General features: G+C 37.2%; 1 protein-coding gene across 1 annotated transcript; it reads right to left on the reverse strand.

Annotated features, from left to right (window-relative positions):
• Positions 1-5099: 5099 nt before the first annotated feature.
• On the reverse strand, positions 5100-9101 carry LOC107553295 (E3 SUMO-protein ligase CBX4-like). The gene is made up of 5 exons (XM_016235485.1): positions 8755-9101; positions 8509-8552; positions 8020-8085; positions 6670-6736; positions 5100-6563 (listed from the first exon to the last, which is right to left on the reverse strand). Exons 1-5 carry the CDS (start codon positions 8821-8823, stop codon positions 5181-5183), a joined length of 1629 nt encoding a protein of 542 aa, XP_016090971.1. The 5' UTR covers positions 8824-9101; the 3' UTR covers positions 5100-5180.
• Between the last annotated feature and the right edge of the window lie 9934 nt (positions 9102-19035).

Consider the following 19035-nt stretch of genomic DNA (forward strand, 5'->3'; position numbering starts at 1 on the left):
TTCGTGCACAGCCAGACGTCATCACGTTCTTTAGCATGTTGCCTTGGCACCGCTTGTAGGTGGAAAGATTTGGAGTCCGTTCATTGGCTCCGCTGTTGCTAAGTGGCAGGGGCTTGCTCTTAGTGACATACCTGCGTTCAGAAATATAAGATCTGCTCAATACTTGTAGGAATACATCAGAAGGTTAAAGTTTCATCGTAAACGTTACGTCAAGACCTACAGGTAAACGTAATCAGTTAAACGTTAGCAGAACAAGGACGTGTAGGCTACAAACTCAAAAAATTATGTATTTTCTCAAACAGGCATAACTCATTAAACATTTTTTGATATAGGCTACTGTACATCTGTTATTATAGGAAAATGTATGCCATTTTATTCTGATGGATATTCTGCTATTCACGAGAATAATTTACTAATCCCGCCAAAATCGAACATGAAGTCTTTATCCACGACAAACTAATCATTGATGGAAATTAATATTGGTTTGAATATGAGTTCATATTCAGAAAAACAGCCTAAATTTACACAAAATGATTGTTTTTTCCCCTCGTGTCTTATATAGCCTACATCTTCTAAAACCCGTTAAATAAACGGGACGGGTTGAATTTGTGAGAATGCTAAATGATGATTTAAAGTATAGCCTACGGTAACCTACTTTACCACATTAGTTTCTCTAAGAGGTGTAAGATTTTTGTTAGCCTAGTTTTTTTGATAAATAAAAATGAACACATAGGCTACTTATGTTTTATCCAGTAGCCTACACGTCTGCTCATATTATTATTATTTAATATTTAGGTTTAGTCTTCAACCGTATGGCTCTTTCGAGAAAAAAGCTAATAAATAAAAGATATATATATAATTAATTCATTGACACTTTTAGTCCTAACATTGAACAGCCAAATCAAAAATCAAACTGATTAAACAGCACCATAGTAGATTTATATTTTATACTTATTTTATAAATACCTCAATTTATTGACAAAATGTAAAACGATGATGATAATAATAGCCAATGTATCTTATTAATTATTACAATACGCAAAAGATGACAACAAAGACAAATAAACATACAGCACAATAATGCGAATGGAACATTTCATAATTATTAACTTTTTATTAACAAGAGTTACTAAATGCACTACAGTAGGTAACCTCTTAAATGGTTACCCTAACAACGATTACACAGGCCAGACTTTGTCTGCATTAACATCGCTATTTTAGCTCAAACATTTATTTATTGACTTATTATTATTATTATTTAATATTCAAATTTTAGTGTAAAGGATGTAGATAGGCCTTATTATTTTATTAAAATAAAATATTAAAAAATATAATTTTGTAATTGGGTGTTCCATATAGCCTAATTCGATTTACAAATATCACATAATTATGTTGGTTTAACGAAAAACATAGGCTATTTTAAATATAAAATTAGGCTTATAGATAGAAATATAATTCATTTTGCCTAAGCATTGAAATTACAAGCAAACATTACCAGCTCCATATGAAGGAAAAACAGTCATTCATTTATTGTGTTTTACCATTAATGGCCATGTAAAAGGAATACCCTGTTTTCGAAGCCTTTCCGAAAATGTTTACCAATCTCATGCTCAGTTCTGCACAATCACTTGGGTATCAAACAGGGCATGTCAGGTAAAAAAAATCCCATCTATAACTAAATTATAACATTAATTAATACGTTCCTGTGTGAATTTTAGAATTTTTAAAAATTGTAACAGGTTTTTAAATGTAACATTATTTAGATAGGCCTATAAACAATAATATCTTCAAATAATATCTTAAAACTTTGAAAATGAACATGAACGATGGGATAATGATTAACTTGGTGGCTTGTAAATTAGTTTACTGGGGGTTTATTCCGTGACTAAAGATAATGCTACACAATAATGAACAGTTGAATAGTGGTTTGAAGAAATATTGTGACGATTGCGATTTCTCCACAAAAAATGAAGGCTTCCGTTTTCATTTGTAGACTTTTTTTATGCATAACAGACTAGGTAAACAGCAGGCTTGTGGTTGGTTCTGCGGAAGATGATTGGTGGTTTGAATACTGCAGTGGTTATATCCGTATATGGGCTCTAGATCGAGCTGGAAGAATATTATTGGTTAACTCGTTTCTGGGCAACCAGCATGAGAAATTCTGCACAATTTACAAAGGGAAATGGCAAATACACAACCATTTTTGCCCCGTGTTTCAGATCTGTTTGATGCAATTTTCGATCATGTTAAAAATATTTATTTCGATGTAAAATGTTTTACCAAAAATATTTACATGGTTTCCGTGCTTTTGTTGGATTATTGATTATTTATGTCACATTGTGTCCAGGACTTACACATTTAATAAGACCATAAATCGAGCACTTTCTGCTGCATATTAGTTTACCAGTCAACATATATATATTTTAATTTTATATAGCCTAATTATACAATGGAGATAAACATGGGCAAATTTCGGAAAAGACGTGCTTTACGTTATTGATTTAGCCTATATTTAAAAAAATGCCACATAAATTAATCTAAGCTTTGCCAATATAAACATGCTGCCAAAACTTCTACGGTTATCTTTGATTTTCAAGTAGCCTAGCTAAAAAAGCACCTCAACTGCTAGCCTAATTATTTTAGTGAGATAAACATAAGTTATGTTCCTGAAGGCTTGTATTAACTTGTATTAACATCATATTATTATTATTTAATGTGATCAAATTATTATCGTAGGTCTGGCCTATTTTATACAAGACAATATGATTTTAATAACCTCAAGTTTTAGAACGTCTCTAGGCTACCTCTCTCATTATCAAAACGTTTTATTTTACTAAAGCCATCTGTGATATTTAGTAACCTAATGCTTTACTCAAATAATCTTTACTATTTTATTATTTCAAAAGAAGCTGTTCAAATCGTCTTTTAAACAAACTTGGCGAAATTAACCAGCTACAGCTCAAATGTACCGCAGTAAAGCTGAATTCATCAGCTGATCGCAAATAAAGTGGATGGACCAAAGGAAGCCATTTTATAACCGCAGCGAGAGCAGCTTTATCTCAGACGGTGCTGCAAAGGAAATGGTTGATTCCGTTTCAGTGAGGCTGAAGTGCTTTTCCGTAGCCCACCTTTGACACAAATTTCAGCTCTAACCAACCTCTGCCTAGTTTTTGGATAGACTAATACCTATCATGATCTTGCCGTGAGTAAGAGAGACGTTTGCTGTCCGCCATGTTAGCGCTGACAAAAAAATGAGTCGAGTTTTATACATCAGGCTGTTCAAAGCTTCATACATTCTCAATGATGGTAGCTTATAAAGCGAACGCTACTATTAAGCCTAATATAATTAATCTTCTATCCTTATAGCCTATAGTGTATTTTACCTATAAATCTTTGACGATGCATATACGGGATGAATCTCTTCTTGCCGGTCTCGTATAGACCGTATATATTGTGCGCATAAACAAAGTTGGTAATAGTCTGAAGGCACATTCCATTTGGATGACATTAAAAGTGTACACTCTATCTATAAACGCGAATTCGGAATACTTATGAGCTGCATAAAGCATTCTGCCTGCGTACGCACATATAATAATGCCTGTAAGATGTTAATTGCTGAAATGTCAGCGCTGTTTGGGCTATTTCCGGTAAACCCATCAGGCAAACCCTTTTTTTTGTTTTTTGCGCAGTCTGTCCTACTACTTCTAATTGTGTCCTGCTGAATAGACTTTTCACAGAGGCAGATGTGACAAATTAGACTTGCGTCTCCGCAATATCACGGTAGCCTATATACTTAAGTTCAGTGATTTCAATAGTAATGTGTCCCATCCAATCAATGTCCAAATGTCAATGCCCAAAATGTTGTGACTCAAAATTCGATTTACAGATTTTTATTCTAAATAGCCGTGAGCTTTATCTGAACACAAAAGGAAAATCCATTAAAATGCCAGGTGAAAGTTTCCTTACTTATGTTTGTTGCCTAACCTGAAAGCTCACTGAATTTCCTTTTTTTTTTTTTTTGGGTGTTCTGCAATATCAACATGAAAACAGATTTTTAGTGTAGCTGTTCCTGTGTAATGTTTCTTGTAGCAAGAAATGTGACATCTCTTAAATAAAAAATAATCCAACAGGCAATTAAATGAAAAGTTTCTCTTGACAACCCTGCTGTTTTAAATGGGATGCTTTATGTGATCTCGATAATCAGCGTAGATATATGCGTAGATAAGCTTCGCCCATAATGAAAGGCTGTAAAGGACTAGAGGACTTTTAAGTTAGGCCTAGTCTATAACAGCACTTGGAAAGTGAGACAACACTGCTGTTTCCACTACTCCCACAGACGTGCCAGTTTTCATTGGATGATACTAGTCGGAGTTGTGCTAAACTTAGCCTCAGTTTTATCTAAGTAGGCTAAATTAAATAACTATTTATTATTGAGTGCCCATCTCAATAATTTTTTTGTGTGAAAAAATTATAGCATTGTAGATGGAGTAAAAGCAGGCAAACCCTCTTTAACTAAAAAACAATTGAGAAAAAATCCACATGGCAAAAGTCCAAGTCCATGTGCTATATAAAGGCTGTGCAAAGTTCAGTCTGACAGGCCTACTGATGTCTTGCATTTACATGATAGTAATGTTTTGCTATCTCTCATATGGGCTATCTGTTAGCTCGTCTCACATGTGAGTTTAATAGGAACACTTCTGTTCATCATACACACACACCTGCTTGCAGTACAAGCAAAGATCTTATTCAAGAACGTAAAATAAAACTTTTAATATGCTTAGACAAACCTAAATAACACATTTCAAGTGACATTAAAAAAAGACTATAAAAGACAGATCAGTAGAAAATGTTTCTCAGTATTACATGTGTAGTAAGTGCTTCTTATATTTAAGCCTTCTGAAATACAGCACTGCAAACAGCTTTAAGCTAATATGGTACAAGCTAATAACAGGAAAACCTGTTTAGTTTTTCTATCCCTAACATGGAATAGTTAAATGTGTAAATTTGAAAATTAATTCAGATCAGTTCAATCAAACACAATCTGAAACAAAACTTAACACTAGATTGTTTCAAAAATTTCAGGCAAGTTTGAAGACTTAACGATTAGACATGCTTTACATTTATACAAATTCACAGTAAATAGTCAGTAGTCTTTATAGATTTATATCCATCACATATTCCTAAACTGTAACATACTCCTTGAATGTCACTGTAAGGCAGTTTGCTGTGACATCTGTGATTATTATATTCCCAAGAAAAGGTGTAAAGCTTCGAACAGATTTTTTCATTTCTTTCTCTACTTGCTCTGGTGCAGAGACCGCTGCTTTCCCAGTCGGTATAGAGTTTCCAATCTGAGAATGTGTAGGATTTTTTCTCTCTTCTCTCAACCTTACACAGCTGAGGTCTATGGGTTCGTCTTGGTTGGAGTCCAACATTTTAAAGTCATGTCCGCCAGAGTGCTGATGGTCATTGAACTGTGTGGTGCCGTTACAAGAGTGAGACAAGTCAGTATTCGGAGCATTTGTCCTCTGAGAAATTAGGAGCCTTTTAGCCTCCCCACTGTCACTGTCTGGCTCAGAGTAGCAACGCTTTCGAGGGAAGGTAAGGGGACCATATTGAGTAGATTGGGTGCCTTTTTGATCACTTTTCTCAATAGGCACTGTAGTCAGACTGGTTTTGTTTGTCAGTTGTAAGGGCTGTTCATTAGACACATCATCTCCAGTGCTGCCAGGCTTCTTTGAGTTGTTTGGTTCAAACACTATGGAGCATGTTTTTTTAGGATTGTCCCCTCCACAAGATGATAGTCCATTGGAAAGCCTAAAACAGGCAGACTCAGCTTTACTGTCCTTTTTTATCACTTTCACAAGACTTTGCTTCTTTGTGTGCTTTATCTTCTCTGTGCTCTCATCTTTTCCACAGGACTTGCAATCTTGTGCTTGCATTTTTTCCTCAGAATCTGCTGTTGCTTTCTTAATTTTAGCTGCCTGGGTGCCATTTTCCATGTATTTGCTCATGACAATGACAATGCGCCCATTTTTATTCTTGTTCTTCACAATCTTCAGTTTGCTGCTTATTCCATTGGGCGGTGCCTTGTCTTCCTTTGCATCACTGTTTGTGTTCATGTTTAAGTCAGCGCCACCATTTAGTTTAGGAAGCTTTTTCAACCCCATTGTAATATTCCTCACCTTACTGAGGCACTCAGAATCCTTACTTTGGACCCATTTCTGCTGTAGAGCTGGAGATAAGTTCCATTCCTTGTCAGACAACTCAGGACCTTTGGTCTCCTTGACCCTCTGATACAGGGAGTCATACATTTTAGGGTTTGGTTGATAGTGGTGGTGTTTCTTGCTGTTGAGCTGGTAGTAGTGCTTTTTTTCCCCATTTATTCGTGCCTCTCCCTGCTTGTCTTTTGGGTTGAGCTGGTAGGAATGATGCTTCTTGCTGTTAAGCTGGTATTGCTGGCTTTGGACCAGGTCTGAAGTTGTTTTGGATTGGTTATCCTCACCCTGTGACACCTCCTGAAGGTCGATAAGAACACTGGATCTTCGAGCAAATGATGGTACCTTAGAAATCAGACAAATCAACAATGAGCTTGGCAGTAGAAACAATTAGTGACATGACTTTAACAGAAGTTAATTGGGCACATGTTTGTAAGTGATGGTGAAATACCTGCAGGAGAAGATGTTTTGGTTTTGGTCCCCGTTTACGATAACCCATTAGCTGCTCTTGTCTTTCCCTGAATGGAAAAGTTTAAGAAAAATAAGACACAAGCTAATATATTTAACTTTTAATTTATTCTGACTATTTGTCCCACACTCTCAGAAAAAAGGTACAAAAGTTGGCACTGGGGCCAGGGTGGTACCTTTTCAAATGGTACACCTTTGCATATCAGTACCTAAAATGTACCCAAATTATAAATATTAGCACATTTTGAAAAGGTACTGCCCCAGAGACAACTTTTGTACCTTTATTTCTGAGAGTGCATTATAGTCAAGTTACTGCCTATTTTGTGTATCCTTTCAAATATGGTCTGGCTTTAAATAGCCCACCACTGGTATTCATAAAATTTACTCGCATAAAATAAAGAGCATTATGTGTTGCTTCAGACAGCACACAACTTGTTTACTAATTTGGTGGACAATCCCATTTGGAAAGGAAGAAATAAAAACAAAGATGACGAAACATATTAATAAATCGCTCTCTATTGTATAATATTGCGCTATTTGACAGGCTTTTCCAATGGGTTCTGTTATTTATTTGTCAGCTCAAACTACGCATACGGGCTGTCGAAAGAAATGGGGCCATCAGCTCTTTTCCCATCGACCTTCTATAAAATAATATTGCAAAAACCTAATTAGACGACCTAGAACGGTTCTATACTCAAGGGGTGCGTGCAATTACTCCAAACAGAATTCCGAGTCACGAGGGAGACTGCTAATGGTGCGCGCAGATGCCAGTCAAAGGGGATGAATACCCGACAAAAATGTGTGTGGAATTTCGGGAAAGCGTGAATGCATGTGTAGCCACGGAAAACTGCCTATTTGTAATGAAAGTGGGTGTGCACTTCGGCTAGAAGATTGATAGAAAATAATATATGTGTATTTGTGCTTACTGCAATGCTTTCGGTTTAGGGCGTCTTGAGAGTACGGACACGGTCAGCCAACCGGAAGAAATGATTAATAGTACAATATTGAAAGAGCGGCGCGTTTGAGATAAAATGGTTCCATAAAGAACGCAAGGTGTCTCAAATGATCATTTTCTGGCCACGTCTGTATGTAAACATTCTTTAATGGCTGGTTTCTGACCGTGGCATTTGTGTACAGCGCAATTACATTCAGTCATATATTATGGCGCGCCTGCGCACAAGTTCTCTCCAGATCTGTGCACCCCCTTTCTGTCAGTAAGAGAAAGTGAAAAAGAATGAGCATGAGCACAGCGGCAGCGAAAAAGCGTCTTCTCCCCTCCTCCCGTTTCGGCTGTACAAGCTCAGAGCGTCAAGCCAAGACTGCAATGTCTCACCTGTTTTGGAAAGCGACGAGAAGTCTCGGGTCCAGAATATTTTCCTCTGGCTCCCACGTGTTATATCTATAAAGAGAAGAAAGGTGGCGGAGAGCGAGGGGAGAGGGGAGAGCAGAGTAGCATGAATATCACCAGCTCCCTCAACCGAACTGTCTAACGTGGCTGTCATCTGAAGGACTAACGCCACTAACAAGGTCCTAATAAACGAATCTTCAAGAATGTTAGAGAATTAAAAATAGGCTATTAATGCTACATGGTTGATGCATTATTTCTTTTTAGGTATACTATTAGTATTATATATGTTTTATTTTGCAAAGACAGAACCACATTTCTATAGCATAAAGCTTAAATTTGAAACATTATTTACCATCGCGAACACAAGTTATGACATCCCTGCGTCAGTTAAGCGCCAACTCTCTCTCTCTCACACACACACACACACGACACATTAAAACAGCAAAGCAAGTAACATCTTGAAGTGAAACTTACTTGGGAGACCAGCCTCTCCACTTTACCAGGTACTCACACCTTCCCTGCAAATATCATAAAAACAAAGTTTTTGTTTTTTTCGATTGGGAATGACTGTAAATAAAATAAATAATCCATTATCCTGGGTTTCGGAAACAAATCCCTACTCTTGTGCGCTCTCTTTTAAAATACAAAACCTTACCTGCACGTTTTATAGGCTTACAACATGAATAAATGTAAAGTGTTTGTTAAGAGAAAAGCGCAAACCTTTCTAATGCGTTTCTTTTCGATGCTTTCCACCGCGAAGACGTGCTCACCCGCGGCGGGCAGCTCCATTTTCAGCGCGCGCTGTAATACTTCTCAGTGTGCGCGCGATAACATGAGTGCTCTTCTCGCGCAGGTTTCTCGCGCTCTCCCGCTCCGTATGGTCTTTCGCTTCTCAAGCGAGATTCAGTTTTAACTCGCAAATGAGCTGTACAACGTACTTCATGCAAATAGCCATGAGCGTGACGTCACCGCAGGAGGGGCGGTGTAGAGGCTGGTCAGCCCTGTGCCGCGGGTTTACTGAGCAAATGAAGCGTAGTTATTGCAGCCCTTCGAGTACTGAGCGACAATTCCTCCTTCATGACGCAAAGTGGGGCACACTTGTGGCCATTTTTAAATTTAAGCTTGATTAGTTCTCCAGGTGTCGTTTAGCAGTTTAGGGAGCAGGCTAAATCATTATCAGCATCAGCAAGGTTTTTAATCGTGTGGATTTGCCATCCATTTTAAGTTTATATCAGTGCAGAGACAACTTTGAGGAAGATCATATTTTGAAACATTTTAAAAAGGAATGCATGACAGATAGGCATACTGAAGTGAAGGCTTAAGCTGTGAACAAATCTGTTTGTTTGTTTATGTGGAACAAACACCCAGGTTTGCACAAAAACCCATACGATGACGCGAAGACATTCATAAATTAAGATTATTAAAGAACAGCATATATTTTGAGACTCTACATTTTGACAAGTATTTTTCTCCACTGAAGCAATGCAGTCCACTGATGCATTAAATAATCAAATGTGCGGCACTGGGATTCATCCTCAGTAATCATTTGGTGACCAATACTTGGCGGATTAAAATGACCGATTTGAATTTCCTATAGGTTATTAGATTTGGTGAATTTTATTCTTAAAACGTGATATTCTGTCTAGGTTCATCGCGCGTACCTACTTGCTCTAAACACTTTATTTAATGTCCTAACATTTTTCTTTGGATAAACTGCATTAAGATTGAAATGATTTCGTTGTCTGATTAGTGGCCAATTAGAGTAGCTATAGCAACGTAGTTGTTTAAACTCATGTACACATTCAATGCACATGAGAGTTGACCGCGAATGTACAATATGTAGGTCACTGTTGGTCTTCAAAGCCTCAAGCTCTCAGCTCATCTGACATCTGCCTTCTGACGGCCAACGGCTGCTGCAAGACCTGTGAAAAATAAACTGCAGTGGCAAACGAATGTGCGAAAACCCTGGGCAATGCCCAATCATTCACTGCCTGTGCCACAAAGGCTATGCGCCGCGTATTGTACCATCTTCCGAGTAGGAAAGAAATCGCACGCACACACACAAGCGCACACAATAAGACATGTACAATCAATAATGTGAACCTATAGTTAAAATATACACTGATGCATTTACACACATACACCCAATAATCTGCGCGATCATACAAACATAATAATGTGTCTTTGCGACCCCAAAACGGTGAAAATCTTAAGAAAAATTCAGCACGAGAAGGGTTAACTGCAGGCGGCAATTCTCAGCCTATTGCAGAGAGGCACGACTGCCTTTCCTTATAAGGCAATGACTGCCGAACAGCAGAGAAAATACTTGAATATATAATGTATGAAATGCATTATTATTACTAATTCACTGACATTATGCAGTTGCATAAAAATGGACTTCTCAGAGAGATTAAAGTTTTCTTGTAATGAATCTTTGCTAGGACAACGAATTGTCGCATTGCAACACAGTTTCATCGCACGAACCCATCTGTGTCATTTTACAGGGAAATCTGTAGCGAACATTTTAATGGTCTACCCGATGCAAAAGCTAATGTTAGCTATTAATGTTGATGTTAATTCTAATAAGACAATCCTGAGTTGCTTGTTTCATCAACAAGCAACATCTCAGTATGTTCAACCTGCTGATCTCTTGTGCTCGTATCTCGTGTGAGATGTTCCTGTTAACTCCTTATATGTTGAGTACTTTCATGTTAAATAAAAAAGTCGGGTCTTTTTCATACTCTACCTTAAGTAGCCTAACATGTAGGACGGACTGCATAAAATCCAAGTGTTTTTAAACATCACCGCAAAACCAAGAAATAACACAACTGTGGCTTCAGATTAAATTGCAGAACACATGCTCTGTCTTCTGACTTCGTACTGCATACAATAAAATAATTGTATGATACAATAAAATACTCTGAATATTCTGAAAAACATAATTATCCGTGTAACTAATGAGAAGGGAAAGGGTTGTTAAACGCTCTAATTATCCCTAAATGTCGGTGCGGATAAAACTTTTAATGCACCGAAATATTTCAGCATATTCTGTCCCGTCAACGCACATTTTAGATGTCTGTCACGAATATGTTCTTAAAATGAGAACATGAAACATTGTTTAATGCCCTTGGAAAAAGAAACAGCTAGGCTACTTATGTTCAAAGATTTGATCACAATAATGTTTTCAGGAATTCGTTGTCAAAATTCATGACTTATGAAGTTTCTGCTGGCTTTGATTTCAACGTTGGACATGCATGACCTTCTTGCAGTTACTAATAAAGACTGTAAAGGTAACACTGGGCTAAGGTAACACTAGTTTTGACCTCGAGCTGTTCTCTTGTTTTCTGAAATGCATACCTCGACATCGCAGTCTTCGATTGGCCATTCTTACATAGTCATTAAAATATCACAAACTGATCTAGCTACCTTTTGAAGAAATTGTCGGTGTTTGGACAAATGAAATATGTTAATTAAGTGCTCGTCTTTGTATTTCATATAGTTTAAAAACCAATTTAAAATCCCCGTCGTATCATCATAAAGGCTCTCTGGAATCCAGGGGTGCAATTTTGGGGCGGGTGAAGCTGAGCTTCAGGTGCTTCCAGCTTTATTTCCTTTTGATGCTGGTGGAACCAAGAGTTGACATTGTTCCAAATTCATGCAACATCCAGACATGTCATGCCATTTTATTTTTTTTTAACACTGCACTGAAGAGCAAATATTCCAAATAGCATGAAAAGATGCAAACAAGTTTAGTTAAAAATTCGCTTGTTGTCCCACATTTTGCACTTCATTTCCCCTGATATCCTAATCTGCCCAGGTGTCCAGCGTGTGTGTAATTTCACTCCATTCCAGTGCTGCTGTCAGTAAAATTTCACTGACCATCACATAAATGAGTACCTGTAATACACAGCCTCCATCACACAGAGTTTGAAGTGATTTCCTTGGTTGTAACTCCCAGCCACGTCAACACTAATTATATTACACCTGTTCTCAATGACAATGAAGGTAAACTTTGAGATGGATATTGAGTTTTTGCATAACTTGAACAGAATTACCATACTTGGATGATTATTTGTCATAACAGTGCAGATGTGAACACAGGGAATAACTCTTTAACTCACTCTATAGATTTTGTACTAAATATAAGTGGGATATGCAGCAACATGGCTGAATATTCTTTTAAAAAATGATATTGCCCACCAATAAAGACAGACTGATTAACATAACCCATTATCAGTGGCACAATGATTGTTGTTTGACATTGGCTGTAAGGAATGCACCACCTTTACAATCATACTTTAATGGAATGCTGGGGAAATGAATAGCGTAACAGCTAAGCAGGCTGGAATTTAAACACACAAACAAAGCCAAACCATACTGTAAAAAAGAGAGTAGAGATTTTTTTGAAAAATACATCTGATACGCAACAGTCCTGTCTACCAGGAAAATGTTTGATGCATGACTAATCATTGAACATGCATACTACCTTCATTACTAATCCAACCAGTTTGTAATGAACATCTAAACATCTGAAGATGCATACCTCAAATCACGCCTCCTCATTAAAAAAAAACTTACCATGAGTCATATGTCATTATCGCTGTCACATTTAATACTGAACCAACGAAAACCTAAAAAAAGTAGCTGTTGTAAAGGAACTTAGAAGTGTTTATAAATTGTATCTATAATAAACAGATGTAACAAATTTCAGGTGATATCACAGAACAGAAAGTCTGAATTAAGGATGTAGTACAGAGAGAACCTGGAAAGTATCATCCTAACCTTCAGTTTATTCATATAAAGTTGTCTTGCAAGTACTTGCATCCATCCTTACAAGATGTTGGGTAAATGGCCATAGGACTAAGGTTTCTGGGCCTTGGGTACCGTGTATTGCTTTTGGGCCCCCAGCTGATATCAGTGTCCTTGACCTTGAGGGGATCTTTGTGCCTATTACTGTAGTTACCTATTGATGGAATTATATTGGAATGCCATAAGATGCTTGTATTACAGTATATTGTATTTATTTGTCATTGGAAATATGATTTTATTCTGACTGCTCTAGACTATTTGTCCAATGTGGAATGGCGTAGGATTGTAACCCCTCTAAAATAAAATAGAAATAGAATAATAAAAAAGTGTTTGTGCCACAACTTTAAAATGCAATATTTATACATATTATATTGTGTATACACACCTGCAAACACACTAACAGTGTCAACAGTTGTCTCAGTTATAACTTATAGGCCTTTTTGCCATTGCTCATGAGAATAGAAAAACAGACTGTCGTCACAGTGACTCAGACAAGCCCTCTGAGTTAGGCACTTTGATTGACTCAGAGTCCCTCAGAGTGCAGTACATAAATAGCAGGTAATGTTCATGATTATTGAACAATGACGACCAGTTCGAATGATTCACTGTGGAACACTATTATTCTGTGTGCACACACACAATCTCTTCCTGTCTAGCTCTACCACTCTTTCTCTCATTCTCGTTCTCTCTTGTGGCTCTGACGCACTAACTCTCTGGTGGTAAAGGTTAATCTGTGGGCTTAATATATTCTCAGAAAAAAAGGTACAAAAGCTGTCACTGGAGCAGTACCCTTTCAGAAGGTACACTTTACTAATACTTGGCAAAACCGTTTAGGTTTATTTACCCCACAGGACACATAGTAGTATCTTAAAGGATAATAAGGTACTGTGGTTCTTGATTGTTACATGTGTACATTTGATTAATATAGCTTTATGTTAAAACTGAAAGAATTTTTAAAAATAATGTCATGTAATGAGTGAGATGGAGACTAAGAGAAATGTTTGGAGTGGCCTCAAGCGTGGCTGTCAGACATCAGCAGGAGGTGATTAGCTTCAGACACTCACCCTCACATTTCCACATTAACACAGAGCAGCGTGATCAGTACCCGGCTCCATAACAAGCATTTTATAATGACACTCATTTCATGGGACTGCATCCCACAGGCAGACCCTCTGTGTCCTTCTATCAGAGTCATGCTATTGAGAGAGATCAAATCCAGTTGATAGCTGCACAGTGGTAAGATACAGGAAAACAAATTTCCAAATGATGTGCATATTTGAAAGCAATTATGTGCACCTCACGCCACATACATTCTTACAGATTTTATTGACAGAAAAATAGATTAACAGATTGTGTGTGTTTTCTGGATTAGCACTCTGAAATGGCTGTACTGAAGTCATTGTTACCACGACTGCTGTGTAGTGACTGGCTCTTTAAAACACACTGCCTGCAGCACCATGCAATGAGCCACCCCCACGACACACACACACACACACACACACACACACTCACATGGTGTGCGGACACACACACGCATGATGCACATCTGAAGTCATGATACACACACTCTCTCCCTTTCTCAACCACACACACACACATTTAGTGTCACCACATCCCTGGAGCTGGAGATGGGGGGATGGGAGAAGCGATGGAGACCGAGCAAGCGAATGAGGGAGGGGTGGAGAGACGGACCGCCAGGCTCGTGGAGGGGAGTCGGTGGAATTCTGCAGGTTGCCGTGGAGAACAAGTCAATACTGTATTGAGCACTTTGCAGCCACAGGGAAAGAAAGTGAGCAAAATGCGCTCTGAAGCGAAGTGTGTGCATCAGGGTGTGTGGGGTTGTGCACATACCCACAACCTGCAGGTAACCCTCAAACAAAAGACACGCAGGAACAGTGTAAGGTGTTTATTTTGGAATACTGCACTCAACATCAAAGTGTTTTTTTTTCTTTTCATTTAAATGCACTTGCAAATCCTGCTGTTTTTACAAACACAAATCTGCCATTCCATGAAGCAAATTTTTAGCGTTAATAGTTCTTTAATGTAACAATTGCATGTTACCACTCTTTACTGCAAGTTGTGTGACCTTAAAAGAAGCACATACTTCTGTAAACCTGTGCACCTGCCATAGGACTTCATATCTTTGAAACATCTCCATCTTAGCACACTTTAATCCTCTTCATGCACCAGTGCCCATCACTTCTGTCATGCAAATCCTCGGTTTCCTCTCTTGCCCATGGAACAAGGCCATTGATTGGAGTACCTAGCTTGTGGGGAGGCTAATTTGCCTGTTTGCATGTTAATATACAGGAGCTGGAGAGAGAGAAAGAGGAACAGATTTACTTACGGTCAAAACTCATCAGCAGCTTGCCACAAATAATGATCCCTCAGCAAAGTCCTGACTGGAGACAAGTAATTTTCATATCAATTACATGCTGGATTATCATATTTCAGGAAAATGACTAAACTCGAAATGCATGGTGGTTGCTTTTGAGTACTTGCAAAACAAAATATGGTTACCGAGAAATGTCATGATTAATGAGAAACGTATTATTACCAAAACCAAAAGATCAGGAAAAAAACTTTATTTTTCAATGTTTCGCATAAGCCTACTCTTTAAAAAAACAAATGTAGATTATCACATAGATTTTTGTTTATTTGTTGAAATCTAAATATGTATCCACGCTATAAAATGTAGGATGTTTTAGTTAACCTAAAAATTTGATTCATGTTGTAAAATTGAAATTAACTGGATTTATTCAAATCAAAAATAAGATTATATATCAATGAATCAACCTGACTGTATAGGTTTACACCAACCAAAGTAACTTTATGGGTCAGGTCATGTAACGACTTTATCATGGGTCAGGTCATCTTTCTCTTTTTACAATAAATTTTTTTTATTTATTTTTTTGTATTATTTTTTATACATCATAAATTCTAATTGTGATGAACTGCAACTTGTCAGTTTCTAATTTAAATGAGTATTCATGAATGGAACTAATCTGATATGGACAACTAGTGCTGAATCAACAAAATCCAGTACATATTCAGATTTTGCCGAATGGCTAAATTATCCCCTTCCTGAGTGTTAAATTTCAGTGAACCTTGTTTCCCAAGTTAGACAGGGAGCCTGGTACAACCTCAATGATTTTGCAAAAATTGTGTTCAGCAGAATGGAAAAAATGCACTTTATTGATTCCAGAAAGGATCAATACATCTGAATGTTTCCTGTGATGTTTACTGTAATTCAGAAAGAGAGAGAAGGAAACGTCCTAGTGTGCGGTCCTGAATTATATGACCCCGGCCTCTTTCTCACACACTCCCACACATTTGGTTGCGACTCTATAAATAACCCACCCCCCATCTCAAACAAAGACATGGACACTTGCTACCATCCAGATCACAGGACTCAAAACATCATTAAATCAGTCAATGAATCTCAAGCGTTCCTTTTTTATTTCCGACTGTTTTAATGGTGTGGATCTGCTCCCCATTTGACTATATACAACAAGGTTCCAGAGGTGCTCATGTTTAGTTATGTCACATAATGTAAATGCTCTGTGTTTCTCTGAGAAAAAGAAACAAACAGAAGCTTGAGTTACTCAGCACTCAAAAATAAAAATTGTCACACTGAAAAATAAAAAATATGTTTTTACAAAAATGGCAGATATGGTTGCCAGAATTAATTAATTAAAAATAAATAAATAAAGTAAAAAGGAGGCATACTAAGCAAGTAATATGCAAGCTAATCAGAATCTAGTTTAATAGTGTGAATTGGTCCATAAACTAAAGTGTTACTGTAAAAATTTAACTTTAAATTTTACAGTTTAAAACTGAATTGAAAAAAATTTATATTTAAAATGACTTAATCTAATAAGCCCCGCTACTAAGCTCTGTTTTGCACCTTTACATACACACATATATATATATATATATACTGACAACCACCCTAATAACATAGGAGGTACCTTTTCCACTTGCTGAGGTAAATACTAATATAGAAGTTGCATACACAAACATAAAACACCATTATGGTAACACACGATGCTAAATGCAATAAACATTAATTTAACAACATAAGATATAACATAAAACCCTAATGTAAATAACAGAAAAAGTCTAAGAAAAAACATCAAATGTTAAGTGACAGAGAATTGAATGAATGTAAATTGTATGAAGGTAAATTTAAAAAAAAATTGAATTATAAGATGACATACTTTTACTTTCAAACACTGTACCATTACATGAAATGTCCTGTTATAGATATATTGATGTTTTTCACCGTATATAGTAAGGGATCGTACTTTTAAACAATTAGAAGGTTTTAAGCAATACAAACACTGAAGGCAAGTAGATGCTGGATCTAAATTCAACAATTTAAGCGTATTTAACAAAATAACAAAGATAATCAAGAAGATGAAGAACAAACTAACCATGTAATGACAAGAACAGACCAGGAACAACTAAAACTGAGGGCTATATATACAAAAGAACAAAAAACAAACAAACAAATGTAACACATGAGGACTAATCAATAACCTAGGAGAAAAACAAAGGTGTGATCAGAAGCTATGACAACTAAAGATGAATGAAAACTCAGAGAAGGACCACAATTTAAATAATTATTTACTCATTATTCAGCAGTTCAACTATATATGATCCCTATAGTGAAAGCTGGACATTTGTAATATCAAACATGACTGGTTCCTGTGCGTCTTGTGCTCAGATGACATAAGATCAAACCAAATGACTGTGTGGAATAGAGTTGAAACATTTTCCCTAATTCTTCATTGTATTCCATGGAGATATAACGGGTTTGAAAATGGTCAGCAATATTGAGTATTATAATGCCAGAATTTTCAGTTTGGAGTGAACTATTCCTTTAAGCAGGAACAGAGAGTGCCTGCAGAGGCCTAAGTGGGGCTAAAAGACCTCCTCTGGCTTCAGCTCAGATCCTGCAGAACTAACAGTGTGTAACCAAACCCTGATTTGGCTCCAGTTTGCATGGACGCTCACATAAGTTTGCTCTCTCTTTCACTCTCTCTCTCTCTCACGCGCAGACACACACACACAGAGCACACTGGGAAATGTGGCATTAATGCTAATGAAAGGCCCCGGAATCTGTCAGACATCTCAGACATATGTGTGTTTGAAGGGCATTCTTGTCTAAGGGTGTGTCTTTGTTTTGATTTTCACAGTACATCTGCATTTCCATAGTTATGTGAGGTATAAGTGAAGCAAGAGGAAGTGTTTAGTGCTGTCCAAGTGCACGCTTGTGTGTTTTGTATTTCCATATGCTTGTATGTGCACTCAAACCTCTCATGACTGTTTTTTTCAAGTGAGCTGTTCCAGAGAACTCATGCAAGGGGTGTTTGTGTCTGTGTGTGTGTGTTGGTAAAATAAGGGGGGGGGGGGGGGGCGTACGCTCAAGCGTAAATTATGGATTTTGAAGAATTTCCCACTGCTGGTGGACTTTAGATTTGCCAGAGAGGAAGGGGGAGAAGGAGCAAAGAAGAGGAGCAGTAATGTATAGTTTACACAAGCGTTCAAAAGGAAGGTAGAATTTGTGTTGTAGGTCTAGACAGTGAATGCGTAACACCAGGAAGGGAAAAACCAAGATCTTACACTTGTCAGTTCCTATAATAACTATTTACAACCGCATCACAAACAGTTAGAGGAATACCTGTACATTTCTGTAGCTCTGTAGTTCTAATTCTGTAGAATTAGAAATGAGAAACAGACTGACAGACATCCTGCAGTTTCCATTTAGTAAGCTTCCACCTATAGGGATAGAGGACCCACCACAATTGCAATTTTTATACTTGCTATTAATCTAGCAATAAACTCTTGATTAATAGTCATAAATTGTAGCATTATCTGGCTCTTTCACGTTTAATGTGGGAATGAAGGTTTGCAGACATAAGATTATTTTAAATATTAAAGGGGTTATATGATGCGATTACCAATCACAATGCACTGGATAGCTGGCCAATCACAGCATACCTCGCTTTTTCAGACCGATGAGTTTTTGCTTTTCAAAAAGGCGGGGCATAGAGGAGAAACAATAATGTACAATATGTGGTTTTTAAACTTGAAACCGCATAAACACATTTCATTACACCAAATACACAAAATAATGTTCTTTTTAGCAGCATCATATGACCCCTTTAATACTTCAGTTTAACAAGA

Source organism: Sinocyclocheilus grahami, unplaced genomic scaffold, assembly GCF_001515645.1.
Source record: "Sinocyclocheilus grahami isolate Dianchi unplaced genomic scaffold, SAMN03320097.WGS_v1.1 scaffold469.1, whole genome shotgun sequence".
Taxonomy (NCBI): domain Eukaryota; kingdom Metazoa; phylum Chordata; class Actinopteri; order Cypriniformes; family Cyprinidae; genus Sinocyclocheilus; species Sinocyclocheilus grahami.

Coding starts and splice junctions, on each gene's coding strand:
- LOC107553295 (XM_016235485.1), bottom strand. CDS start 8,823: ATGGAGCTGCCCGCCGCGGGTGAGCACGTCTTCGCGGTGGAAAGCATC. Junction 8,086..8,508: donor TGGAGAGGCTGGTCTCCCAA/GTAAGTTTCACT, acceptor TTCTCTTTATAG/ATATAACACGTGGGAGCCAG. Junction 6,737..8,019: donor CTCGTCGCTTTCCAAAACAG/GTGAGACATTGC, acceptor TTTTCCATTCAG/GGAAAGACAAGAGCAGCTAA.